This window comes from Lutjanus erythropterus, chromosome 9 (genome assembly GCF_056507025.1).
Source record: "Lutjanus erythropterus isolate fLutEry1 chromosome 9, fLutEry1.hap2, whole genome shotgun sequence".
In the NCBI taxonomy this organism is placed as follows: Eukaryota; Metazoa; Chordata; class Actinopteri; order Lutjaniformes; family Lutjanidae; genus Lutjanus; species Lutjanus erythropterus.
The window spans coordinates 37,035,452-37,063,304 of record NC_139325.1 but is presented as its reverse complement, the minus strand read 5'-3'; the positions used below and the strand labels follow the sequence as shown (position 1 = coordinate 37,063,304).

Here is a 27,853-nt window from a genome sequence, read left to right as displayed (position 1 = left end):
AGAAGAGGGAGAAGTCAGCTGTCAGTGGTTGTATAAAACAGAGCAGTCAAAAGAGGTCTTTCCCCAAACAATACAAATGTAATAACAAAAAATTAGTTATATTCGTCCAGTAGGACACAAGATTAGCTCCAAACAAGCTCAAAATCTTAACATAATACGTACAGCATGTTCATGTTCCTACATCTGCATGAGGAGGAAGGAGAACACGATCGAGGAACATCCACTGTTCCCTGGGACAGTCTCAGGTTCATGCCTGTTTTGTTACACTGCAGGTTTCACAGATTATATTAACTGTCTCTAGGGGAGAATGTTATTGTGGAAAGTGGTTGAAAGGTAATTTTGTTTTCTTTTCAGTTCATCAAATCCACGATGATCTGACAGGAGGCTTAGGTGTTCATCAATGCACATCACAAAACTGATGTGCTCTTACAGCTGTTTGTGTAAAGAGGCATGAGATATGAAGCATATTTTTAAGATTCGTTCACCGAACCCTTCAGTTCTATTGGGGCTCTTGCTGCGCAGCCCCACACACTCAACTGCCAACCGACCAGTTCAGGTCACTGAGTGAGCTGAAAACGGGCGTTCTGTGAAGGAGCGAGTGAGCTGAGAAGAACGCTAAAAACCTTCTATCTTATGTATTCCTGTACCTACTCATTGGAGAAGGAGAGGGAGAGGAAGAGAAGCTGCAGCTCCTCAGGACTTCTGTTAACTGTGCAATACGTTCAGTGAACAAAACGTGGAACATCCACTGTTCCCTCGCAGAGAAAGTGTCTGAGACTGTCTCACGGCTCATGGCCATTTTTTATATTGCAGGTTTCACTACACACTATAAACTACAACAAACAATATACACACACACACACCATTCAGGGAGTGTATCCTTTACAGCTGCCCTCTCTTCAAAACATTAATGCTGTGTGTCTGTCTCTAGGGCAAAGTGTTTTACTTTATTTAACACAAAGACACCGATGAATTAAATGGGTCCATCTTAACCCTGAAGGCGGGGTAGACCGGCTCAGTGAATTTGGTGTGGAAGGTGTGGATGTGGGTCAGCTTGTCAGAGGACACTTTGTAGAAGGACAGAGTCCCAGCATCCCAGTCCAGGTACACTCCCACTCTGTTCGAGGGGGGGATGTGGATGGACACACTTTTGTTACTGTGCAGGCCGGAGTAACGCTCATCAGAGCAGCTCAGACTCCAGGACTGATCGTTCCCTCCAAGACAGCAGTCTTCACCTTGTCCTCTCCTTCTGATTCCTCTGTACGTCACTGCTATATAAACGTGACCTTTCCACTCAACCTCCCAGTAACAGCGACCAGTCAAACCATCTGTACACAGCAGCTGTTTCCAGTAGTCAAATCTCTCTGGATCATCAGGATATGGCTGCTTCTCTGTCCCCACTGTCACCTTGGTGTTGTGGTCCAACAGAATAAGATTTCTGTTTGCTGTGTTTGGGTCCAGGGTGAGTTCACAGGCATCTGAAGGACAAAAGATAGAAGCAGTTCTTGTATTTTCCAGCTGATTTAATACATTTATTTTTACAACCCCGGTTCCAATAAAGTTGGGATGCTGAACAGAATAAGATGATTTACAAATCCTGTTTGACCAACATTCAATTTAATACAGTTTAAAGACTAGGGGCCTTATTTAATCCATCTAGGGTGCATGGTCCAAAGTGCATGACTCAAGTGCATTTAGGCCGTACTCCACTCTCCTAGTTAAACGGTGCATAATCTGGGCCCAAAGTTGTGGAACATGAATTAAACCAATCAGAATGTCATCTCCCTCCCATCTTCCCTTTAAAGTCTAAAATACACTCCTGGTGCAGCACATTATATGATGCACATCATGTGCTCCCATGACACACATAAGAAACGCTGTGCTGCAGTGAGTCTCCCACTTCCAGCAGACTGGGTTCAAAATATTTCTCGACCTCAGCAACTCAAACCCCCCTCCTCTCCCCTCAAACAATCATGTGATGTGAGACTGGCCTCCTGTCTGTGCAGGAGAGCAGAGAGAAGGTGGTTTTTGTAAGCGTTTTCAGCTCTCACTTCTTTTGTAGCTTCTAAATTAATCTCTGTGTTTTGAAGGTTAGTTTCTCTCCTTCGTCACTGTCAATCAAAAACAATCAATCAATACTTCCTCTCATTATTAACAAAAATACACTTACACTTCCTCAGACCTGGTTTCATTGACTTTGATGCACTGTGGTCTATTCTGCAGAAACAATCACATCAGTGCTTATTAATATCAATTAAAACTGTTAACAGATAAATTAGATACCATTAGATGTGTGATTTAGTTTGTAATTTGTTATATATTTGCTTATTTTACCCCTGAATCAAACAAACTCAACATACACCTTCTCTGTCCATACCTGAGAAAGTCCAGTCTACAGCTGCGATCCTCCAGTAAATCAGATAGCAGTTTTATTCCAGAGTCTCCTAGATGATTGTAGCTCAGGTCCAGCTCTTGCAGATGGGAGGGGTTGGATCTCAGAGCTGAAGCCAGTGAAGTACAGCCTTTCTTTGTGACCAGACACCCTGAAAGCCTACACACACACACACACACACACACACACACACACACACACACACACACACACACAATTAAATTTTTTCTGAAGTCAATTTCATATATATAAACCCATTCAAGAGTAAATCTTTTAATACTGGACCCATGACTAGGACTGCATAACATGGTTAAAAAAACATATCATGACTGTGGAGGTGGATGTGGTTCACAGTCAGCTGCAGGAGAGAGGGGGGGAGGGGTGTGGGAGATGAATCATGAGAGTAGTGTCAGGTGAGTTGATTAGCACAGCTGCTGCTGCTGGTGGTTTCCTGATTACACTCTCTCCCTCTTATGCAGTAGCATGCTAGCAGTCAGATGACCTCTGCTCCCACAACAAGAGGAACTCTGCCTGAGTTTTCAGTTACTTTTGAGCTGACCTGTCCTTGACATGTGCTGCAGGAGCCGGGCAGCCGCAGACACGTCTTAAATTGTTGAGTTACGTTGTAGTTTTGTGAGCAGGAGTCATACAACAAAGTAAACTGTGTGAGAGTTGGATCTGTGTGTCTGTGCTGAGGGGAAACTCACAGACGGCTACAACAATCAGTTTGACTGATACTGTGAATGTGATATGATTCACAATTAGTGGGAGTTATCAGTTTTGCATAACAATTTTCACTTTAATTGAAAGAAAAATTATTAAAAACATGATGACATTTGTTGATGTCAACATGAACATAGTTTCTTATATCTGGAGAAAAACATTTCTCCTTTAATTGTGCAGCCCAATTTTAAAACCACATGTTCTGTGAATGCTCTGGTCATCTGTTTTACAAACTAATAAATCCTGACCTGAGAACCTCCAGTGTACAGAGTGGACTTTTCAGTCCAACACAGAGCAGCTTCACCCCTGAATCCTGCAGGTTGTTGTTACTCAGGTCCAGCTCTCTCAGACTGGAGGACTGGGAGCTGAGAACTGAGGCCAGAGCTTCACAGCTTTTCTCTGTCAGATTACAACAACCCAGCCTAAAGAAATATTAGAAAGAAAAAGACACTGTTACATTAAGCTTCGTAAACACCACCCCCAGTATGAAATCAAGAGAAAAATTTAAAAATAAGTGTTTTTCTTTTTCAATTTTAATACGATTAATTAATACTATTTTTGAACTTACACAGCTTTAGTGGAGGCTTTGACAACTGGCAGCAGCCTCAGAAGAGCCTCCTCTGTATCAGAGTATTTCCTCAGGTCAAATTCACCTGGCTTTTCTTTTGAAGACAGCAAGAGGAAGACCAGAGCTGACCACTGACCAGGAGACAGTTTATCTGTGCACAGATGTCCTGAACACAGGTGCTGTTGGATCTCCTCCACTAGAGAAGTGTCCTTCAGTTCATTCAGACAGTGAAACATATTGATGCTTCTCTCTGGTAACAGATTCTCACTGATCTTTTTCTTGATGTACTGGACTGTTCCCTGATTGGTCTGTGAGCCTCTTCTTGTCTGTGTCAGCAGGCCTCGTAAGAGACTATGATTGGTTGGCAGTGAAAGACCCAGTAGGAAGCGCAGGAACAGATCCAGGTGTCCATTTGGACTCTGTAAGGCTTTGTCCACAGCACTCTGGTAAAAGAGGTCAGATGGGTTGCTGAACAATTTAAACAACAATGAAGTAGATTGTTCTTCTGACAGCAGATTGACACCAGAGTTAAAGAACATCAGATGGACATGAAGAGCAGCCAGAAACTCCTGAACGCTCAGATGGACGAAGCTGAACACCTTGTCCTGGTACAGTCCTCTCTCCTCTTTAAAGATCTGTGTGAACACTCCTGAGTACACTGAGGCTGCTCTGATATCGATGCCACACTCTGTCAGGTCTGATTCATAGAAGACCAGGTTTCCTTTCTGCAGCTGATCAAAAGCCAGTTTTCCCAGAGACTCAATCATCTTCCTGCTCTCTGGACTCCAGTGTGGATCTGTCTCTGCTCCTCCATCATACTTGATGTTCTTCAGTTTGGACTGAACCACCAGGAAGTGGATGTACATATTAGTCAGGGTCTTGGGCAGCTCTCCTCCCTCTCTGGTCTTCAACACGTCCTCCAGAACTGTAGCAGTGATCCAGCAGAAGACTGGGATGTGACACATGATGTGGAGGCTTCGTGATGTCTTGATGTGGGAGATGATTCTGCTGGCCTGCTCTTCATCTCTGAATCTCTTCCTGAAGTACTCTTCCTTCTGTGGGTCAGTGAACCCTCTGACCTCTGTCACCATGTCAACACACCCAGGAGGGATCTGATTGGCTGCTGCTGGTCTTGCGGTTATCCAGAGGCGAGCAGAGGGAAGCAGTTTCCTCCTGATGAGGTTTGTCAGCAGCACATCCACTGAGGTGGACTCTGTAACATCAGTCAGGATCCCATTGTTGTGGAAGTCCAGAGGAAGTCGACACTCATCCAGACCATCAAAGATGAACAAAACACGGAACTCCTCAAACCTGCAGATTCCTGTGTCTTTGGTTTCAGTAAAAAAGTGTTGCACAAGTTCCACCAAACTGAACTTCTTATCTTTCACCATGTTCAGCTCTCTGAAAGTGAATGGGAATGTAAATTGTATGTCCTGGTTGGCTTTGTTTTCAGCCCAGTCCAGAGTGAACTTCTGTGTTAAGACTGTTTTTCCAATGCCAGCTACTCCCTTCGTCATCACTGTTCTGATTGGTTCATCTCTTCCAGGTGAAGCCATAAAGATGTCTTCACATCTGATCGTTGTTTCTGGCCTCTCTGGTTTCCTGGATGACGTTTCAATCTGTCTGACCTCATGTTCATCATTGACCTCTGTGGCCCCTCCCTCTGTGATGTAGAGCTCAGTGTAGATCTGATTCAGGAGGGTTGGACTTCCTGCTTTAGCAACGCCCTCAAACACACACTGGAACTTCTTCTTCAGGTTTGATTTTAGTTTACAGCAGCACACTGGAGCAAGAGTTCCTACGAGGAAAAAAGACATATTGTATTGGATTACCTTGAATTGTACAGGTGTTTTATGATAATGGCAAAGCAAGGCAACTTTAATCATATAGCACCATTCAGACACAAAGCACTTCATTGTGCTTTACAAGAACTTAGAAATACATTAAAATAAACATTAAAGGAACATTAAAATTGCATTTCAGGTCATTAAGACAAAAGCAAAAAGTTAAGACAATAAATAATTAAAAATATTACAGAAATTGCATTTAAAAAGCAAACATAAAGCTAAAGCAACAGCAGACAAATATAAATGATTGCAATACAGATATGTGTGATGAGACTCTGCGTGTGCCACCAAGAAAAATTTAAAGAATTGATGCAGGTGTTGCATATCTTAAATCTTAATCTTAATATTTTTTTCTTAATCACATCCTCTTACTGTTCTGCAGAGTGTCAGCCAGCTCCTCCTGCTTCATTGTTCTCATCAACCGCAGCGTGATCTTCAGAAATGCCTCTCTGTGGCTCCTCCACTCACCTTCCTCTTCACCATCAACCACCTCCTCATCTTCACACTGCCCCCCTGAGCATTCTGACTTATCTTGACTCAGAATCCTCTGGAACTTTCTCAACTCATCCTTCACAAAAGTGACAATGTTTTCCTCAAGACGCTGGAACAAAACAATATTGACTTAAATTTCCATTTTAAAAAATGAATTCTCATTCTCATACAATACATCATAAGCTCTATCTGACAAAAAGAGCCCATATATGTATAATACACCTACATTTTGAGAAAAAGAGACCCTCTCATTAAGAGGTTTTTTTCCGCTTTTAGTCAATACACATACAACCAATGAGTATGGGGATTGCATCATTGCAAAACCAATCTAAAGAACTGTTTGACCAGGCCAATGAGCATGCTACTGGCAGCAGAAGCCACACCTTCCCCATGGGCAACTAAAGACCTTACACCAGTGGTGCCGAACCCTGGTCCTCAGGGCCCACTGTCCTGCATGTTTTACATGTTTCCCTGCTCCAACACACCTCATTCAAATGATCAGGCTGTTGTCAGGCTTCTGCAGAGACTTGATGATGAGCTGATTATTTGAATCAGGTGTGTCGGAGCAGAGAAACATCTAAAACATGCAGGACAGGGGCCCCTGAAGACCAGGGTTGGGCACCACTGCCTTACACAGTGTCTTCCTGTCAGTATATCATGCTGATGTTTAAAACAGTGTATTCTGGATCCAGCTGTTGTTTGACCTTAAATAGCTCTGATGTGTGAGCTGTGTGCTTAGCAAGCCATAATGTCTTGTTTCCTGTTTCTACTTGTGTTAAATATAAAAAAATGAATACCATCAGTAAACACAACAGCTATAAAGTTATTGGAGAGCTGCTTTGAGGAAACTAACAGCCCCCTTCAGGTAGGCTTGTACAATACGCACCAGAAATATGGAGTCCAAGTCTGCTTTATAACCAGTGGAAACCTCTGACGTCTCCTGATGAACCCTGTGAAGAAAATTTGATCCAAGTGATGAAGTCTGGTCTGTGTAACTGAACACAAAACACTTTATACAAATCAGAACAACAGATGGATGAGGTAGAGCAGCGATTATTAAAAGACTGGGCAGATAGATTTAAATAATCAATGCAGTACTGACTGAGTTGCGTTATATAATACAATTATACTCCTTCATGGAGACTCTGTGCTAAAATGTTCTGCAACTTACTTGGAATCTGAGTCTTTGAAAGCCACAGGATACTCCATGGACTTGTCACTCTTTATGGACACATGGCTTGGTGCAGGAGGATCTGCTCCTTCCTCCTCATGCCTAAAAGTAAAATTTTGAAAACAGTCATAAGGTGGTAAAAAGCCAATGAAGAGTACTGTCTTACTTTAAAAGTGATGCTACAGATTGTTCAGACTAGCTAAGGCATTACACATCCATGTGTACATTAATACATTTTTGACCACTGTCTATATTTATCAAGTGTTTTTTGATTATTTACATGATTTGCCAATGTCCTTTCTATGAGAACATTCATGCTGAATAACATTACTGATTATGAATTTCATTTTTCCCAAAAAATAAAAAGAACTACAATAAGATCAGCCTGATTGTATGAAGCCTGAGAGGCAAAATTCAGGACCTAAATATCAGCTCAAATCACCACTGCTGATTAAGCTCACTGATGTGACCACACAGTAATAATTGATGGCGAATATCTACATTTTTATCAACTCTTCTCATGTGGACATGGACTATGGTGTCTGATCTACCTTCAGAGACTGTGTCATAAAATGGTCAGTGCAACAGATGGATGACACAGAGCTGTGGTTATTAAAAGACTAGGCAGATGGATTTAAATAAACAATGCAGTACTGATAGATCTGTGTTATATAATATAATTATACACTTTCATTGTGCTAAGAATGCTCGGCAACTTACTCTGAATTGACCTCTTTGAAAGCCACAGGGTACTCCATAGACTTATCACTCTTTATGGACACAAGACTTGGTGCAGGAGAATCTCCTCTTCCATGCTCACGCCTAAAAATATAATTTTGAAAACAATCATAAAGATGGTATGAAGCTGATGAAGAGAAGGAGCAACATATTGTTAGTTTAAAAGGGAAGCAACAGAGTTCTGGATGAGGTGGAGCATGTATACATCAATCCACAAATCACTTTTTTTTGCCACTGTCTATATTTATCATAGGGGTTTTTTGTTTATTTGTTTTTTTTTTTTGCATATTTCCATGACTTGAGAGGCAAAACCCATGGCATAAATAATGTACTTATCTAGATTAGAATTGTACTTACTTAGAATCTGAGTCTTTGAAAGCCACAGGATACTCCATGGACTTGTCACTCTTAAAGGACACTTGGCTTGGTGCAGGAGAATCTGCTCTTTCCTCCTCATGCCTAAAAGTAAAATTTTGAAAACAATGAAAGGTAGTAAATGGCCAATGGAGAGTACTGTTTTACTTTGAAAGTAACGCTACAGATTTGTGCACAAGTTTGAGCCCAGCTTGGTCAGAAAAAAGAAGACAGGTGCATAAAGAAATTCTTTTTACCCAAAGAAGTAAAAAGAAGAACTACAATAAGGCAGGGCAGGCAAAACTCTGGACATAAATATAAGCTTAAATCGCCACTGCTCATCAAGCTTATTGATCTGATCACACAGGAATACCTGACGGTGAATCAGGAGAGCATATCTACATTTCCTCTACAACTTTCTATCTACAACTCCTCTCTTATGGACATGGACTGTCTTGAGCTGCTTTCAGAGAGAATGTCATATAACGGTCAGTACAACAGATGACAGAGGCAGAGCTTTGATGATAGTTATATAATTGAAATGTTCTGCAACATACTTAGAGTTTGAGTCTTTGAAAGCCACAGGATACTCCATGGATTTGTCACTCTTAAAGGACACATGGCTTGGTGCAGGAGAATTTGGCCTCTGCTGCTGAATCCTGATGGAAACAAAAGTTAGATTTTTTTTAAAGGTAGCTTAAAACCAAAATTGAAGAAAATTGAAATTCCTTACATCCAAGAAAAAACTTAACAAGAGTCTGAATGAGTAACTTCATCTTGCCTCTCAGATTCAGTCTGACTTTCATGTTCCTCTGACAGAGTAATGTTGGAGGGCAGGACTTCCTCTTCCCCCTCAGACTGACTCATGGTGGAATATAGACCTTCACACAAACACAGGCCTGGAATTTAGTCGTTTTTAGGGTGAGGCCACTTTGGCTTTTGATAAATACAATTTTATTGGGGCATCTTGGGGAAAACATAGGGGACCAAGGCCAAGTTCACCCTAAAATCAAAAATACACATTTCTCCTCTAGCTGTCCAGATTGTTCTGGTGTGAGTTGGCGAGGTTTGTTAGATATTGACTGTAGAGATTTCTGCCTTCTCTCCAATATAATGGAACTAGATGGCACTCGGCTTATACATTATAAAACACAACAGCAACATGTCTTTCCAGAAAGATACTCAAGATAATCCACAGGGCTTGTTGTGGGCAGTTTCATATGGGAACTGATTTTTTTCCACAGAACAACAACCACCAACCGTATCACCTTGCTAACACTGAAGCTCAGACAAGGGTGATGCCATTAATGTTTATCTTGTAATACACACAGTATTTTTGGACAGATGTTTAACATTATCAATAAATAAATTATGCTCCATTTTAACTGCTTTCTGCATGTTTTCTTACTGTCACACTAGCCGACTAGTCTAAATTGAAATTTGGGTTTAGTCGACAGTGAAATTAGTCGCCTGGAACATCTCTAATTTTGATGTTTCTTTTTTGTTATGCATTACCCTCTAAATTAGTGATGTGTGCGTCAGGGTTTCAAGGTTTTCCATATCAACCTGCTCCATTATGAGAGCTAATCTGCACCACCAAATTGCAAAAATATGCATGAATCAATGACCAGAACCCGTACCAACCCACAAACCAAAGTATGTGTTATAGTAGCACTAATGTCAGGTCAGCTTGGAGAAATCTGTGGGATTTTCCTGTGACAAAGACAAACACTTTTTAAATGCACTGGTGAAATGTCAAAATATTTGGGTGTCTGACATGGTGTTTGGGACAGCCCTAGTATAGTAAAGCTGAAAGTGAATGTAAAAGTACTTACTGTAGTCACCTTCAGTTACTGCCCTTTCTTTTTGCTGACAGCTGTGAATTGTCTTTCAGTTTTTGTTTGGACTTTTCCAGCTGAAAAGTAAATTTACAAAAAATGCTATTAACTCAGATTTCACTCAAAACAATCAGGAAAATGTGAATACCTGGTGGTGACTTTAATAAATCACCTGAGTCACTTGGCCACACACGACATGCATGCCCTCACAAGTTTACCTTCAGCAAAACATAAAAATGTCACCTGTGATGGAAAAGTCCCAGATCAAATGACACAGCTCTTCCTACATCTGGAGCTCTAATGGAGCATAGTTTTCTTCCTGTAGATATTCCAGCAGCGTCCACAGTTACGTTACTGTACAGACAGAACAAACAGACTGTTACAAACAGGAACTATCTATTAGATAGATAGATAGATTAGCAACTGTAACTCTTCCTGAGGCAAAGGCAGTCCAGTTGGGTGACTATCTAAAAAAAGGCCACTGCACTTAATCTAATCCTTGTGCTTCCTTTTCCCACATTAATGAGTGTATTTCTGTTATATGTTGTATACATGTACTTTTCGTGTTTTACCATCCGACCAGTGTTTGCAGTGGTGTAAGCTAGCTTTAACCTCAGGGTTTCCCTTTAAAACATGTCAGATGGAAACATTAAACAGTCAGCTGGGGACAGACTTATCAGCTGATTAAAGGAGTTGAAGCATTAGTCCACATTAGCCAGCTACACGTATGAAAACTGCCATCGTTGTCATTTTAGCCGACAACATCCATGGTTGTCATCCAGAAATGAGAAGCTTCTCTGAGGAGTCGAAGACCTCATGTTTCAACAATTACTCCCAGTCTCTATGTTAAATATTCCACCATTATTAAGAGAAAAGTGAGTTTCATATCATCCAGCAAGCCTTTTACTTGATCATGTCTGCTGGGAAATACCACAAAATGTTTGTGGCACTCCCAGCCTTATTATTGTGTGCCACTGTTGTCACTGTAAACACCATTTGTACAGTACAAGAGTCTAAAGGTTGACAGACATAGCAACAATAACTAAGCAGGGTGGGGCTTAGTGAAGGGCATATTAACTGGCATTTTGTTGCTGTTCTTCTACACCTCCAAGTTGTTTTTCTCTTTCAAGCTCTTTCTCTTTCTCTCTCTCTCTCTCTTTGCTTCTTTATGTAGCCTGTCCTCCTCCAGGTCTCCATGGTCTGACACCTGAAGCTGTTCAACATCCTCACTGATCCACATTCTCTACATAGATTGTATAATGCCATGCATCAGAAATTTAGTCATCAAATTCTGTATTTAAAGTGACTTTTTTGTTCTGTTCTGTACTTGCAACATCATCGTTACATGTCAGCTTGTCCTATTCACTAGTTGCTTTTCATGACTGCTTACCAATCACCTTAGGTTGATTCACTTCCTCCATTATGCCACGTTTCTTATGTGACTGACTGACTTCAGATAAAAGACATAATGTAATGTGTCTACATAATTAACTGTGTTGATTTCATCATAATTCATCTTGATTACCAACTATTATATTATCCGTGACAAATGGCTCAACCATCCCCCTAATCTGTACTTTCATTTTACGTCTTTTTTTTTTCTTTGTGTGTGTGTGTGTGTGTGTGTGTGTGTGTGTGTGTGTGTGTGTGTGTGTGTGTGTGTCTGTGTGTGTGTGTGTGTGTGTGTGTTTGTGTAGATGTTGAACGCTCCAACAACCGAAACATGCAGCACGACAATAACACAAAAAAAACAAAAAAAACACCGTAAACAACACCGACACGTCCAAGTATAAAACACTGTTATATTGGTAACATTACCTTTTTTGCGTCCGTAGGTAATTCGTGTTAACGATGGGCTGTTAGTTGGCGCTGGTCTCAATAAGGAAATGACAAACCAGACAAGCCAGATCCTGTTTTTTTTTTTTTTTTTTTTTTTTTACGTTCTTTATTTACATCAGAGATGTATAACAAAGTTCCATGATCTCGGTCAAAGCTGGTGAGGAAATCTGAGAATAATGTGAGAGAATAACTGAAGCAGTTTTACCTCTGAAACAGAGGTGCAGTTTGTTTTTTTTATCACTTTTTACAACCAACAGTTTATGGTTGTGGACTTAACCAATAAAGGATTTATTACACAGACTTAAAAAAAAATAGAAATATTGTCAGAATTTATTTGGTTAAGTTTTTTCCGTAAAAATGTTTTGTTGTGGTTATGAATTTAAGGATATTTCATATTGTGTTTTTTGTGCAGTGTGTGTGTGGCTCCACCTGCTGTTTCTTCTTCTACTTACTTACAGTCTATACTGAACAACTTCTGCACACTTTTTAATATTTACCTTCACTCCAATGCGCCTCTGTTGTGTGATACCCTCTTTATAACATACAGAACTGATTTGGTCAGATACTGCAGTACTACTTCAGCTAAAATACTACCAATACACCGTGCCAAATATTAATGTTTTCATTGAACACGTTCTTAATGAACTCCCTGCATTAAGCCTGTTGTTGCTTCGTTCCTGTATGAAGTGATTGAGCTGCATTCTTTTGGTTGAAATGAGAAATAAAGTTGATGTAGAGCTTGAGTGGAGGGTAACATAATATATATATATATATTGCCTTTGGAAGATTTGAATCATGTTAATGTATTTGTAATAGTGTAGAGGTCGGATTGATTTTGCAACCTGCATCTGTCATAACCTAACACACCAGATGGTTTGTTAAACAGAACCATCTGTGAAGTTGTCCTTCTGTTAGGAAAATCTGTTAGGAAAAGGGCAAGCCGTTTCAAAAAACACTTGGCAGGTGATTGGATGAACCACCTGTCTATCTTGGCTAACACTGGCTAATTTCAACCAAAAAGATCCAATTCTTGCCTAAGCCGGTCGGTGGAAGGATGAAAACATCTTTTCAGCGTTCAGTGTCGTTCTTTGCTCTTCTTTCAGTAAAGAAACTCTCTCCAGTTCTGATATAACTGATCCTATCACAGTATCTATGCTAACTTCTTCAGGGGCCGCCATTGTTTGTTTGAGACGAGTCGCTTCCATGGACGCTTCTTGCTGTTGTCACACCTAAAACTACACCCATAGCTGCCAGTAGTCCCTCTTAGGACGCTGACTGGCTGCACCACTTCTGATGCAAACACATACGGATAAGTTGAAGCCTGGCAAGATGGATTCTCGTGTGATCTCATGAATCCAGGTGCTTCGCAAGGTGATCTGTGCTGCATTAGAATTCAGAAAGACAAACCAACTAAAAACAACACAAAACAAACATCAGATTGTGAGATTATGTTTATAGTGGTCATGTTTATTTGTTTGAGACATACTCATATGCCAACTAACATTATGGGCTAACATAGGCACATAGGGGTGTCTGTCACTGGTGCAGCCTGAGGTTACAAGTCTTATTAGTTTGTTATAATATGAATCACTTTTAAAAAAAAAAAAATCCTGGTAAAATGGAATGTGACAGTAACATTTTAATAGTGTGTATACAACAATGATTATAACTACAGATAGCTATTGAAAGTACATGATGTTAATATGAGAATAGGCCACTGTGTCCTCTTTGTCAGGTGTTGTCCTCTTCATAAGTTCATGCAGACCTGGACAAACTAGGGAGGGAGACAAATACATCCAGTGTTAGTGTCCAACTCTTAATCATCCAGCGGTCATGTCATCAACTACACCTTTTATAAGATGACAGAGCAGACCAGAACAACACCGCTGTGCTGTTTAAAACAGCATTAATAGATTTCTTTTGTTGGACAGTTGGAAAAATTGTAACATCACCTAAACGTCTTAAGCAAACACATATTTATTTAATCATCCAGCAGAGGAAGACGATCAGTTAGAGTGATGTTTGTGTACAAATATTCACTCTCCTTTTAGCTCTGCTTTGGTCTCCACTGCATCTTGAGAGAAATGTCTTGTTCTTTAGCTGCAAAGTGTTTTTTTTTCACAAGAGGGGAGAGGACAATACATGACTTTTAACTAAAGATTTATTGAAGAAAAAAGACAATAAAGTACTTGGTGAGCTAACAAAGAAAACAAGAGGAAAAAGTTAACCCAGAGAGCAAACCATGTGCACAAGTTTGTGGTCACAGCTTCTGTTGACCCAAATAGCCAAAAACTCACTTAGGACAGGTTTAGGAAATGTTTTGCAAGAGATCCAGAAAGACCAATACAGTGAAATAATTGTGTAAATCCATGCTACAGATCTGTAAAGTCACAAAATAAAGAAACTGGAGGAAACATTTCACAAATGTTTTTGAAGTTTTCCAATTTGAAATTAGCAGAGGTGCTTAAAAGTTGAGTGCTAAGTAAAGTGAATGAATGTTAAGTACAGAATTTACTGCATTTACTGCCACAATAGATCACTGTCAGCATTGCATTTTGTGTTCTATATACAGTATTTAGTTTGAATTTGTGATACCTATTTACAAAATCAACAGCTATTAGTTAACTTCTATCTGAGAAGAGACGATTTCATCACTGATCCAGTTGATTCTATGTATAGATCATGTCAGACTGACTAAATAAATAAATAAAATGACATCTCAGTTATGGAAACTTACATCATCATACTGGAACATGGCTGAGCCATTTTGGGCCGTGTCTCTCCTTCGGAACTGATCTGAAGAAAGAAAAACACACACAAACATTTAAACAGCCTGTTTGGTGAACTTTTTAAATACTTTTGTTGTTGATTCTGAAAAACCATTTGTGCTTGGGGAGATATAGCCAAAGTTGCAATAAACATCATAATCTTATTTTCTATGATGAAAAGCACACCTTGCTTCCCAGTTACACCACTATCACACACAATCTAAATCCTGTGGCTTTGTTTTCTTAGTTTTGATAACTTTTTCAAGAATTAATCATGAATATTAATGGTCCTTTCAAACTTATAAAAATGAAACTTAAAAACGTTTCACTTTATTTGTCTTTCATGATCTCTCAAGGCCCACCTGCAGGGTCTTCACGGCCCACCAGTGGGCCCCGACCCACGCTTTGGGAATCACTGTACTATAATTAATTACTATAATTACTGACAAAACAAAGGTCCATAGGGATCATTCATCAACTACATTCCACATTTGTCACAGACTCACAAAAATGATTAATTAATAATTTTAAAATGCTTTCCTGATCCCTTGTTTGGCCACATCTTATCTCAAACTTGAACACAACAAATTTTGAAGTAAGCAGACAAAGAGAGTATATCATGCTACTGGACATGCTAAGCTAAAGCTGCTCAACCAATAAAAGGCAAACCGGTCCAACAAGCTGAATCAGCTTATTTAAATATAAGTAAAGCCCTCAATGAGCTGCCAGTATCGCTTCACTGTTTTCTCTGCTGTTAATGTGACAAAGGTGTCTGTTTGTTTTAAAGAATGTCTGAGATTTCCTTCAGCCCACTCACCAGTCAGGGCACGGAGTTTTATGCAGCAGCTCATGAACTCGTCGAAGGTGATTCTACCCTGTGTGCTGTAGCGCTTCATGATGATGTTCATGGCCTGAGGGCTCAGATTAAAACCTGGACAGGAACAACTTACAATTAACATTTTACACTGACAGTTATTACTTAACATGTGCTTTTTACTCTGTACTTTGGCAGTTTATCTGTGTGTTTATCCATTTTAAAATATTTATTCCTAATATTCCACTTTATACATTAGCTGTCCAACAGGTTGTTCTGTTAGTACCCATGGCGGAGATGGCCTGCTGCAGCTCAGGACCCTCCACTGTTCCACTGTGGTCGCGGTCGTAGGATGCAAACGTATTCCTCCATCCGCCCAGAATCTGCGACAGTTCCTTGAACTCATTAAAGCCCATGGTGCCGGACATGTCCCTCTGAGACAACACAGTCAGTCAAGGTCTCATGAGGTTTGGTCATATAGTGTAATATCAAAGTGGAACTACAGCATGTCTTTATGTTTTGATTTTCTAAATCCTGTTAACTTCTACAAGTCTGTACTGATTTACAGGATCTGCAAACAGAAGAAACGCTTAAAGAACACTGAAGCCACATTTCCACCTCACAGTACAGATTGACTCGACTTACCTCAACCTGCTTGTGTCAGTTCAGGCTACACTGCACATTTCCTGGCAGATTGAAGATCACTGACTTTTCATCTGCTCCTCTGCATCACTCTCTGCCGTTCACTCCCTCTCCCTCACACAAAAAGGAGCTGTGCTGCTCTTATAACAGAGGGTGGTGTTCTTGATATCTCTGGACTTCATCAATAAACACTGTGGTTTTGCAGGCTGCCATTTTTGAATTAATAAAAACAAGACTAGGTCAAAGCCTAGAATATGGCTGGATGCATCCACTTTTTCCACAAGGGTAAACAGTGATAGTGTCTGTAATGTGAATTCCTGGATATTAAATGCTCATCTGCAATATTTTGTAGTGGTCCCAGTTATATCTGTTGTAGAGTACTGAAGTAGTACATTGTAATTGTAATTATTCTATTATCTGTTACCCACCTGCTCTTCCCCTTGTTTCTACAAGCTGATGTCTGTCTTTTTTCTTACACAGAATCACTCTGTGTTGAGTGTTTTGTCAGACTGGTTGTTGTTTTGGGTGCTTAAATGTCAGACAACCTCATACTTATGCAGTTACCTTGTGTTTCAATATTTGTGGCAAACTTAAAACAAAGATAATAAATTTACTAAATATAGATTTTAGCTGTTTGAATAAAATAAAGCTTCCTGCACTCTCCAGGGGAAATATGATGGCAAAATAATTTTAAGAAGTATGATATATTAACAACAACAAAGCACATAACTCTAACACAAAATAAAGTGAGTTACCTGTCAATAGTCTTCTTGTCAATTCAGCATCAATATAATCCATAAAGATAAAGTGTATTTCCATACAAACTTAATTTTTTCGTCTCAACTCTACCAGCCTCTGTTGATTAGCTGGGCTATTTACTGGGAGAAGACAGTGGGAATGAGAGGTGAACGGTGTCAAAAATTTAGATTTCTCAGTAAAATACGAACTGGTTGGTGGATCAGATATTCGCAAATTAAACAAAGACTTGTAAGAATTAACTCACCACCTATTGTGTCTGATGGTATTTGATTTTTTCAGACGTATCTCAGTGGTATTCTGCTACATGTCCTGCAAAAAACTGTGGTCTATTGATGGTAGCTTGGTACTTAAAAATGCCGGTATTCACCTAAGCCATTTTCACATATGAACGCTGACTTATTCCCTGAGAATCAGGTCAGGATATCATCCAAATGTGTTCTTTCACATATGCAACATGCATGAGGAGATTATACGAGTTAGATGTGTTCACACATGTTAGAAATACTCTGTATGGTTTATGTGAGGGGTAGGAGACGGAGGAGGACACGTAAGGACACGTAATGATGATGAATTTGCGTTTATATCAATACAAGCACAGTCTCAAAATGAACAAACTGTGGATGGTGTGAAAATGTCTTCTTAACATGACTGTAGCAGAACGTGACCCATCTTTACCTTTGCTGGGTTTAGTCTGACATGAAACTGATGATGTGTCCTATTATTAACACCTGCCATCTTGTAAGACAATCTACAAAACCTCTCTGATTGGTTGATGAGTGAAGGATACATCCAGCATGCCGATCATCAGTCTGCAGGTCTCCAGGCTGAAGGCTGTAAAAGGTAAACACACACTGTAAGCACACAGGCTGAGACCAAGTCCACAATCACATGGACAAATATAAAAACACAATTTACATGTTAAACGTTTAGTGAGATAATGATGCAGTATTGCTAAAAATTAGGCCACGTTTGATGGGCATGGTCAAAATCTACACAAAAATAGGGACTTTTATCAGAATTTAACTGACAACATAAATATGGGTCACTGAGAGCTTTTTTCATGTCACAACCACTCTGTCCACACATTTCCTGTCTATCTCAACTGTCAGCCTAGAATAAAAAACTGTGATACACTGCTACTTAGCAGAGGTACTGTGCATTACACACATGATGTCTGCAGGCAGATCTGATCAATTAGCAAATAAGTCCCTTTTCTCTGAGTAATGAAGGATTTTTACAGCAGCATAAACATCAAAAACAAAAAAAACACAAAGCTGTAGTTGGTTTAGGTTTGTCCTATTCCTCCTTTAAACCATGGGGGTAATTAATTTTCAAAAAGTCTGGTGTTCTTACGTTTGTATGAGCCGGAGAGGCCAGACTGTGTGAGGCACTGCTGCAGCTCCTCTGCTGAGATCTGTCCATCCTGTCACAGTTTAAGAAAACACAATGAAGGGAAAAGTCACAGAACATAATAAATATACATAATACTGAGGTGAAGTGGTGTTAATCGTTGTGGGGGTTTTGGCCTACCTGTCCAGCTACAGCTGAAAAATATCCAAAAAGAGGATCCTGCTGCTGAGAGAGAAAAACAAAATATGGATAATTGAGCCAATTCCTGGCCAATCAGAGAAAACTTACATTATGGTCTATTAAAAAAAGTCATAGCAGTGGACAAAATATGCTGATACCAACATAAACCAATATAGCTGTGATGAGCCAATATCAGTCACTAGTTTATCTGCCCAGATATTTAAATTGCATTGCTAAAAAACAGATACAGATGGATAAATACAAGAATTACGTGAAAATAAGAATACAATACAAATTGAAAATAAAAGGTGTGAGCACAGCTTGGGTTTAGAACAAGAAATATAAACAAGTTAAGAGAAATGAGTTTCAGGAAATTTTGTTGCCCTTTTGTAATGATCTTTTAAAATCTTCCCTGGAAGACAATGCAGGGTGACAAACATGCGACAGAGTTCAGTCTGTTCTTTGTGCAGCATTTGAGTCAAATTAGCATTTTAAACCTCCCATTCTCTCATACATAATCAATTCCAGCTGCCTGCATTCTTTACACAGTCCACCCGCGCTGACTCAGTGCTCATATTGACCACTGACAAGACTGGAGCGGATTGAGCTGATTATCTAGTGTATGTCTCCTTCTCTGGTCTTGTAAAGGAGAAACCCCACCCGTCCTCACCCCAGACTTATTGTAAATTCCACCATAAAGCACGAACTCTCACACACACAGAGACATTATGTAAGCAGTATTGATAGCCTCGGTGGTAAAATATGTGGTTACAAGAGCTCCAAAAGTTTACGAAGGATCCCTGCAGACAAACAGTCAAAGAGTTTAAAGTCAACAAACAAGACAACTATAGTAAAATTTGCTACAAAGATTCCTGTTAAACAAAATGGCTTCTCTTATGTAACAAGGACACCAATTTTCTACTACATTTGCTAGACAGCTTTATTTCAGATTGAAGGGAAAATGGACCATTTTTTGTGAATGTCCAGTCTGTGTTGATGGTAAATGTAGTCGACTTGAAGCAATACATAAAGTGCATGAAACTTTGACCAAGAAACCTGACTTCTCCTGCTGCAAAATTAGTTGTCCTTCCTGCATCCAGTGATGTCACAGTTACAGGGTTTCTCCCGTTTTCTAAAGGTTATTTTCCAGGACATTTTCAGTGATGATCTCGCATATACAAATAAACCTAAACTTGCACCGTCCTCCTCACTTAATGCTGCATAATCTTGCAACTAGATGACAAGTTTTATAGAAACATTTACATATGTGCATAAACTTTACTACCATCGTTTTTCATTTCTTTAATGCTCAGTCTTTTATTATATTTATAATTTTGTAGGATTCCATCATTGTATTTTATGTAGATTCTCTTTGAAAGCCCTTTGTGGTATTTATTTAAATTTACAGCCTAAATCTCTTGGAGCTCTTATGAATTATATAAACCATTGCTGCCTGAACACTAATAACAGAAATGGTAGCCTCTATTTTTGCTAGCAATGAATCTCAACTGAACTTCGCATACCTGAACGGACAATTCACTGACTCTTATCAGTTTATCACACCATACTTTACCCTCCTTAAAGGCTCCACTTATGTATATCAATTGTAAGATAATTTCATGTCATGTTATAGTCCAAAGCAGCACTGCATTTGAAGAGACCAGCGCACATTTGAAACCACTGCTTCTAACCACATCTGAAACACTAAACCTCTAAACTTTGCAGGTAAAACAAGCTAGAAAGAAAGCTTTTTAAGACTGAAGTTGGAAAGAAAGCAACATTAATCTACAGACCTAATAAAAAGTACCATAGTTACGACCCAGAGAGATAGAGATATATACCGTTTGAATGTAAATATGATCCTGAACAAAACTTAATCCTTTCAGGTGGCAATGTCATCTGTTTTGTGGAATCTAACAATCTAAATAGGAGAATGTTAAATGTTCTATGTGTTTTATAGGTTTCCCAGAACATGTAGGAACCCCGAGTTGGTAAGGAAGAACTACAGGCTATTTCAGCTTGGATCCAGGGGCCATTCTAGATGAGGAGTTTTGTCACCTGGTGCTATATTTTGGCTAACAAATTAATAGCTATAGGCTAGGATGGTGATACAGGGCAACATGGGTGCAGGCATCATCAGGCTAATGCCCACAGCATCATATTACATGGAGGTACTGCAAGCAAAACTCTGTGGGCAGGAAAACTCAGCTTTCTTGGTTAATATGAGAGCATTTATTCTATTATTTATTGTTTCAAATGGACTAGAGTTTATATGTATGTATATGTTTACATGTATATCATATTATGGAAACACTATTACTGATGCATTAACATGTAAGCAGCATTTAAAGGGAGAGTCTGGAGTTTTTGAAGTGAGAGGCAGCAGGAGTACCATTGTAGGATGCTAAGCTATGTCGTACTGTGGACAGGGTCAGCAGCAAACTTATTTTATCCATCAAAAAAAAAAATATATATATATATACATATACATATACATATATATATATACATATATATGTATATCAGTTTAAGTGTACACTATATTTTGAATATTTGCACTCCTTTTCTGATGAGACACTGCAGTTATATAAGCCAAATATCACTCCAAAGCCGACAGACTCCATTGCCAAAATCAGTTATTTAAACTTGCTGAACACTGGAGTTGCTGGTCTTCCGCTGCCTCAGTCTGTTCATTTCTGTGTTATTTTATACTCCAAACTAATCATTTAAAACATCGAAGTCACACAATAACACAAACTAACTAACCAATTGATGCAGCGTTAAACCAGCAATCCTTGTGTCCTGTGAGGTAGAATTATTGTATTTGCCAAAGGAGTCTGGTGAAGAAAACAATATTCAGTTTATATAATTGTAGTTGTCCAGCTGCAAAGCCGGTCTGACAGCAAGGTACAGCGGTGAAAACATTGTAAATACAGCATACATTTTAACTAATACTGAAGTTTTTAGGTGTCTAAAATACATTTTACTGCTGACCTAGTCCACAGCAGTACATTGCTTAGCTTCCTAAACCAGTACTCTTGCTGCTTCTCTAAACTGTTGGAAATACGACTATGGATAAGTACCTCTTAAAATCCCACTTCAAAAATCTGAACCATCCCTTTAAGTACAATACTTTGAGAAAATATACTAAGTTACTTTTCACCACTGCCTGTAACGGAGTATTTTTACATTATCGTGCTGCTATTTCTACTTTAGCAAAATACTGGAATACTTCCCCCAGTGAAGTAAAGAGCTTCAAGCACCTTGAAAAGATTAACTTTAACCAACTGTATGGAAACAATTAAATTAGACAAGCCTCAGACTTGTGTTAACCTGATAGCTACTCAGTTTTAATCCATATTCTCTCTACATTTAACAGAGTGAACAGATAATACACCTGCAGTCAGAGCTGGACAGTTTAGTTTCACTCAGCTCGACCGACTTCCGGTTCTGTTTGGACAGGCTGTCTGTCCCAGGACGGTGGTCGAGTCTGTGGACACAATCAGCTTTAAAGACGATGTTTTCACGTTTTCTTACCATTCCTGGGAATCCACCGGGGGCAGCGCCGTATCCTGGAAATGCCATTTTTTTCTTTAACAAGCTATACTATAAAACCAGTAAAAACAGGGATTCTAGCTGAAATGTACACCGCGATTCAGCCTCCGTAACTTCAGAAGGCGTGTCTGCCGCGCGAAAAGACGACAAAAACTGAGATTATAAAGTGTTAAAACTTAGTCTGAAGCACCGAGGCGGGTCTAAATGTAGATTTAACCCGGAATGAGGCAGTCACACAGGTTAGGAACAGGGAGGTGTAACCGCTGAGATGGTTGTTAAATATCCTGTGTCCTCAGCGCGAGCCACCCTGCTGCACTCTGATTGGCCGGGAGTGACCACATGACCGCCAAACACAGATATACACAGAGATAAAAGCTTTGCGCAACAACGAAAAACACTGTAATAAACATCAAATGTACACCAAAGTTATTAAAACTAAAAAACAAAGACACATTAGTTTTAGTTCAACAGAAATAAAAATTAATATTAGACGTCATGGGGGAAAAAGAAATCTGAAAGCTAAAGAAATCAAAATATAGAGGAAAATAAATAAATAAAATAAATAAATAAGATCTCGATATCTTCAGGCTATGCTGCGATATACACTTTTCTCTCAAAGAACATACCAAAATAAATTTGTAAGAACTACATAATAATAATACCTAAATAATATCAAAAATCAAAAAGAAAATCACAATATGTTACTGTAATTCAGCCTTTAATAAAAGACAATAATTGTGCCCTATTACAATATAACAGTCTCCAAAACCTTAGAGTATGTTTAGCCTTGTATCATGATATTGATATAATATTGATATATTGTCCAGCAAGAATGAACACAGCAATTTAAGAGCATATATATTTTTTAGGATTGAGGATATTTTTTATATTTTATATGTACTTTATGCTTCTGTTTCCAGTGCAAAACAGAGTCTTTCAATTTATAAAACTTTTTAGTTTCATATTGCTCAGTTTCCCCCAGTTAAAGTGGTGGTGCATTGAGTTCAGTTCACAAAACTTAGTTTACTTTAAAAACTACATAAAAAGAAAAAAGATGAAAAATGCAGCACCTCTAGTTCAACTGCCTTCACAAAGTTGTGTTTGTATTACAATATCTACTTCTTAAATCTTGACCCTGAAGAAAACTCCCAATATTAGCATTTTAAAAACTACTGAAATGAATAAAAACTAAAAACAAACATGTTGCAATAAATGGAAGTCAGTGGCAGTTTTAGAAGTGAGGACACCACATTCATACATAAACAATGTAATGTAAAATAGTCTTTATGTGTAGTAAATGTTTTAATGCATGCAAAACACAGGCATAATCCTTTAATAGAAGGCATTACATCAGTGGATGAAACAAGCTGTCCAATCATGTTGTTCTCTAAAGTGACTCATAAGGTCCTGCTGTGTCCACCTCCGGTCCAGAGAAAACCCATCTGATGCTGCATCTTTGGTTTCAGAGACAGAGCTGAGGGGTAGAGGACAGGACGGAGACCACGAACACACACACAGATACACACACAGATAGACACACACACACAGGTGGAGGGCACTGAAGTCCGAGCTTGGGCCGGGATGTACAGACTGAATCCTGACTGCTGGGTTTGGTCGCCCAGACCTCCTCTGTGTCTCCTTCCCCAACATTCAGGTAACCTCGCTTCAGCCGTGCTGAGCCATCAAGAGGAAGAGGAGGAAGAGGAGGAGGAAGAGGCAGGAGAGCATCCTGCTGTTTGCTGCTACACTGCAGGTAGGTTTAATAAATTAATGCACTAGTAGAAACTGCAGGACTCTAAAAAAAATGCATTAGTATGCAAGTGGAGAGGCAATAAAGGTGATTTTTATTTTATTTTACCAGGGAAGTAATTCAGAACAAATTCTTATTTACAATATAACAAAGTCAGGCACTAAGTCAGGTATAACACATCAGCCAACTGCAAAAAAATTAAAAAGTGTCGTCTTTGATGCCCTTATTGTAGATAAAACATGATAAACGGCAAAAATTATTTTGCCTCTGCGTGTTTTTATTACAGAGGTGTAGTAGCTGTTGTATTTTAAGTCGCATAATAAAACAGTTGAAATCTAAACCAGAGATAAGAACTTTTTCACCACAGATGTACATCTCCCTTTCTCAAGACGATGTCTTTTCTTCTGTCTTGTTTTGTCGGTCCAAAACCCAAAGATAGCTTAATATGATAAGCAGCACAAACAGCACCATTTTTGCATGACAAATTACAATAGTTGGCGATTATTTTTCTGTCAATTGACGAATCATTGCAGCTTTACTGCTCATTCTAAATATTATATTCATCCCTGCATGGAAAAGTAGGCTGGTCCTCACACACAACTAGAAGACATGTCAGACATTTCCTCTAAAATTAAAATCTACTGTTTATCAGAGCAGATCCCTGGACTGTCTAACTCTGAACTGCCTTCCAGTAGTTTGCACTTTAAATATGGAAAAAAAACCACAAAAGACTTCTCATCTGATTGGGGGAATTTAAACTTTAATTTGGAACATTTTTAAGATGTCTGTCATTGTTTTTGTTATCAGATAAGATAATCCTTTAAAATAATCCTATGACAGAGAAGTTTGCAGTGAATTATAAAAGACTGAATTTACACAATTGTTCATAAGAAATATTGCAATTGCACATGAAATAATAATTCTATGTCTTTTTGTGTGTCTTATTTATCTTATTTTCTTCTCAAAAAAGAAATAAATGTTATAAAAATGAGCATGTTGAAAAAAAAGAAAGAGCATCCTGTAAGTATCACATATCAAAACAACTTGGCGTACGCTGTGAAAACCTCCCACTCAGTGTGTTCACGTGTGCTGTGTGCATGTGAGCCAGTACATGTAGACGACTGGTGACTTCATTCCTTGTCCAAACCCAGCAGGTCTCATCAGCAGGCGCAGGAAACAGACGGATCAGACATATGATTCAGCCGTGACGTGAAACTCTAAGCCAAGCCGCCGTGTTAACCAGCCGTGCATGTTTGGATTCTTGATGTGTATTTAAAGTGAGAATAAAACGCATTTTATGATGCTATTTTTTTAATTATTTTTTTAGGTGTTTTATGTTTTTTATGGTTTGCAGAGGAAAAAAATATCAACTTTAAGTTAGGGAGAGTTTTAAACAAAAAAAAAACATGACTATCAATATTTTTTACAACCAAACTGAATCAAGTCAATATACCCATTGACCTCCTTTGTGAAAACCAATAAGTTTGTTTTTTATCTGTAAATTGCATGCATGAGGATTAAATTTAGTTTAGTAAGATTAATAGTATGCAGTGGAAAAGTCAGATTTGTGTTGCACGCCAGGGTCATCCCCAGACTGAGGACTCCCTCTTCCCTGGCACCACATCATGTTGCTTTAGAGCTGTCAGATTTCTGGTTTAGTTAGCATGTGTATAATTAATTTAGCATAATCTGTAATTACTCTGGCAGAATGTTGACCAGTGAAGTGAATGGTGACCAATTTTCAAACAAAAACCACAGAAAAAGGAAGTGGTGACTCACAGGTGTCTCATCTGACTCTGCAGGTTGTGGTGACGTCATCAGTCAGGCTGCTGGTGCTCAGTGGTCCACCTCCGAACCTGTCATCCACTCAGGGATTCCCTGCAGCTCTGCTCTGGCTGGACGAGATCCTGGTGCTTCCTCCTCACAGCAGCCAAAAACAGTGATCGGTGCTGATGGGAGAGACGCATCGCAGCGTTTGATTGGCGGTCGCTGCTGGGAGGGTCCAGGGATGGCGACCCAGGGATGTGTTTGTGTTTATGGGCAGAGGGAACCAGAGGGTTTGGGTCCCTGCTGGCCTGGATCTCCATACATCTATTACGGAGGTGAGTGTTCACACGGTGGTCTGTGATGAACAAACTGTATACTTGGTGAAGTTTTCTGTTTTTTCCTTTAGTATTTCAACCTAACATGTTTCCTTGATCTCTGATGACACACTGTAGTAATTTTATGATTTATTACAGTAAATATATTACAGATTTCTCCTTTGATGTTGTGTGTTGGTGTTTCCAAGTCGGAGAATATATATATATAATATATTTCATACCATGAACCTGTCATACATGAGCAGCTGATAAAAAAAATGTCTACCTGAAACCAGGGTAGTACACATTTAGAAAGACCCACAGACATTTTTTGCCTCAACAGTAAGTCTCAGGTCACTTCATCCCCTGCCATAACACAGTGGAAGGCTGTGCCTGCTTCATACCGACTGAAAACTAGTTTCACTTGTTTGACAGCTGTCCTTCATCAGGGCACTTCCTCCCTCTGTTTGAGGCAAGACAGCACCCACAGGCAGACTTCTTTTTTTTTTTTTTTTTACACAGATTAAAATGCATCTATGACCACCCATTCATTACTGTACACAACAATGAGACAGAACAGGGCTACTGATTACAGCTGACAAGAGTGTTATCTGATTGTTGTTGGCACTTCTGTCTGTCTGCAGTATTGGAGATATCGATCAACAGCGGTGTCTCTTTCAAGAAATCATGACCCAGTCGCCCAGCAAATTATCTTACCGGTCAGGATTTTTGGATTCCTGACCAGTGGATTTTGGATTTGGACACAACCACATACTGAAATATTACTAATACTGAAAGAATAGAGAGAGGATAATGTGTTGATAATCTGTAATAAATTGGGTCTAGTTTGCCATCATTAGAGAACCTGTATCATGAAGGTTTAAGGACAAATGTCTATAACAACACTCTCGTGTTTGCTTCATGCAGTGAGGAGGAACCTGGTGGTTGGAGTGGAGGTGGTGGAGGAGGTTGCAGTTGAAGACACTCTAGAAGTCATGTGAGTACAGTATGAATTATTATGACAGTTAATCATACCACTGATATAATTGTTTCTATTCATTCTACTTCCTCTTACCTGTTTGTCTGACAGAGAATTAGTGTTACACACACCATCACAATCATACGTGCATGTTTGGTAAAAAGAAAAAGATAAATAAATAAAGATGGCTGCTGTCTTTTCTCTTTTCAGAACAGAGGACATGTATACAGATGATCTCCTGGGTCCTGAGCTGCTGCAAGACGCCCAGCTGTACCCCACATGAGTCCTGAGTACACTGTCAAAATGAAAAAGTTGAGAAAACTCAAAATTTCAAGGCAGCAGACTGCAATAGATTTTTCAGCCCAACTCAAATTCTTAAGTTTTGAAAAAGTTTTAACAACTCCTGATCTTTTGTTGAGATTTTTTTCCATTTTAGATAAATGGAAAGCTTTAAATTTGTTTTTTATTTATATATTTTCAATTAAAACTATTGAATTTTTCAGGCAGAGAAACTAAACTAAACTTTTTTAGTTTCTAAAACTCAAAGATTTAAAATTATCTCAACTAAAGATTATGGGTCAAACAAAACTTTTTAAAGTTTATTTTAAAACTTAAGGGTCTGAGTTGGGCTCAAAACTCAAAAATCTATTGCCATTGTCCATTGCCTTGAAATTTTGAGTTGTCTCAACTATTTTTTTTACAGTGTAACTTTCAGTGTGTCCTGTATGCAGATGTTACTTCCATATATGTAATTTTTTTTAGCCTATTACTGTTGTTGTACAAGTGTGTTTTTGATGAGCTGTTTGTCTTTTCTTTTTAAAGCCACTGTCAACTGTGATTAATAAGGTTTACATCAGGAAACAAAACAATAAAAAAAAGATGACTTGTTATGACTGTTTTTATTTCTAAAAATTGAGATATAAAAAAGTGTCTAAACAGAAACCCAGCAGGTGGGTGCATTATTTGGCACGACAGATTTTGGAGCTACTGAGATTTGCATCCACCTGTTTTCT

The 27,853-nt window shown here is 39.0% G+C and overlaps 3 protein-coding genes across 6 annotated transcripts; 1 reads left to right on the top strand and 2 right to left on the bottom strand.

Annotated features, from left to right (window-relative positions):
- Positions 1-276: 276 nt before the first annotated feature.
- On the bottom strand, positions 277-10,212 carry LOC146322097 (NLR family CARD domain-containing protein 3-like). 3 transcript variants are annotated; one of them, XM_084727403.1, is made up of 14 exons: positions 10,121-10,212; positions 9,057-9,166; positions 8,843-8,934; positions 8,289-8,390; positions 7,914-8,015; positions 7,639-7,640; positions 7,194-7,281; positions 6,909-6,972; positions 5,903-6,131; positions 3,684-5,481; positions 3,364-3,537; positions 2,378-2,551; positions 2,171-2,217; positions 277-1,478 (listed from the first exon to the last, which is right to left on the bottom strand). In XM_084727403.1, exons 2-14 carry the CDS (start codon positions 9,150-9,152, stop codon positions 952-954), a joined length of 3,495 nt encoding a protein of 1,164 aa, XP_084583529.1. In that variant the 5' UTR covers positions 9,153-9,166; positions 10,121-10,212; the 3' UTR covers positions 277-951. The 3 variants fall into 3 exon arrangements, with proteins under 3 accessions (XP_084583529.1, XP_084583527.1, XP_084583528.1); XM_084727401.1 differs by lacking the exons at positions 7,639-7,640; positions 7,914-8,015; positions 8,289-8,390; ... (1 more) ...; positions 9,057-9,166; positions 10,121-10,212 and having other exon boundaries at positions 7,194-7,300; XM_084727402.1 differs by lacking the exons at positions 2,171-2,217; positions 7,639-7,640; positions 7,914-8,015; ... (2 more) ...; positions 9,057-9,166; positions 10,121-10,212 and having other exon boundaries at positions 1,336-1,478; positions 7,194-7,300.
- Positions 10,213-13,567: 3,355 nt separating this feature from the next.
- sri (sorcin) lies at positions 13,568-22,350 on the bottom strand. 2 transcript variants are annotated; one of them, XM_084727465.1, is made up of 8 exons: positions 22,013-22,350; positions 18,476-18,517; positions 18,299-18,368; positions 17,733-17,776; positions 15,831-15,978; positions 15,548-15,661; positions 14,700-14,758; positions 13,568-13,736 (listed from the first exon to the last, which is right to left on the bottom strand). In XM_084727465.1, the coding sequence occupies exons 1-8, from the start codon at positions 22,058-22,060 to the stop codon at positions 13,710-13,712; spliced, it is 552 nt and encodes a 183-aa protein (XP_084583591.1). In that variant the 5' UTR covers positions 22,061-22,350; the 3' UTR covers positions 13,568-13,709. The 2 variants fall into 2 exon arrangements, with proteins under 2 accessions (XP_084583591.1, XP_084583590.1); XM_084727464.1 differs by having other exon boundaries at positions 18,476-18,520; positions 22,013-22,348.
- Positions 22,351-23,516: 1,166 nt separating this feature from the next.
- On the top strand, positions 23,517-27,242 carry LOC146322095 (uncharacterized). Its single transcript, XM_084727463.1, has 4 exons — positions 23,517-23,783; positions 25,583-25,882; positions 26,789-26,858; positions 27,051-27,242. The coding sequence occupies exons 1-4, from the start codon at positions 23,612-23,614 to the stop codon at positions 27,121-27,123; spliced, it is 615 nt and encodes a 204-aa protein (XP_084583589.1). The 5' UTR covers positions 23,517-23,611; the 3' UTR covers positions 27,124-27,242.
- Positions 27,243-27,853: the final 611 nt, after the last annotated feature.

Excerpts from the sequence above, each read along its gene's own strand:
- LOC146322095 (XM_084727463.1), top strand. The coding sequence starts at position 23,612 with ATGTACAGACTGAATCCTGACTGCTGGGTTTGGTCGCCCAGACCTCCT. Across the intron at positions 23,784-25,582 it reads TGTTTGCTGCTACACTGCAG|GTTGTGGTGACGTCATCAGT; the intron begins GTAGGTTTAATA and ends CTGACTCTGCAG. Across the intron at positions 26,859-27,050 it reads GAAGACACTCTAGAAGTCAT|AACAGAGGACATGTATACAG; the intron begins GTGAGTACAGTA and ends TTCTCTTTTCAG.
- LOC146322097 (XM_084727403.1), bottom strand. The coding sequence starts at position 9,152 with ATGAGTCAGTCTGAGGGGGAAGAGGAAGTCCTGCCCTCCAACATTACT. Across the intron at positions 5,482-5,902 it reads GGCTGACACTCTGCAGAACA|GAACTCTTGCTCCAGTGTGC; the intron begins GTAAGAGGATGT and ends TTTTCCTCGTAG. Across the intron at positions 2,218-2,377 it reads TGTAGACTGGACTTTCTCAG|AATAGACCACAGTGCATCAA; the intron begins GTATGGACAGAG and ends TTGTTTCTGCAG.
- sri (XM_084727464.1), bottom strand. The coding sequence starts at position 22,060 with ATGGCATTTCCAGGATACGGCGCTGCCCCCGGTGGATTCCCAGGAATG. Across the intron at positions 15,979-17,732 it reads TGATGATCGGCATGCTGGAT|AGGGACATGTCCGGCACCAT; the intron begins GTATCCTTCACT and ends GTGTTGTCTCAG. Across the intron at positions 14,759-15,547 it reads AAAACTCCGTGCCCTGACTG|ATCAGTTCCGAAGGAGAGAC; the intron begins GTGAGTGGGCTG and ends TTCTTTCTTCAG.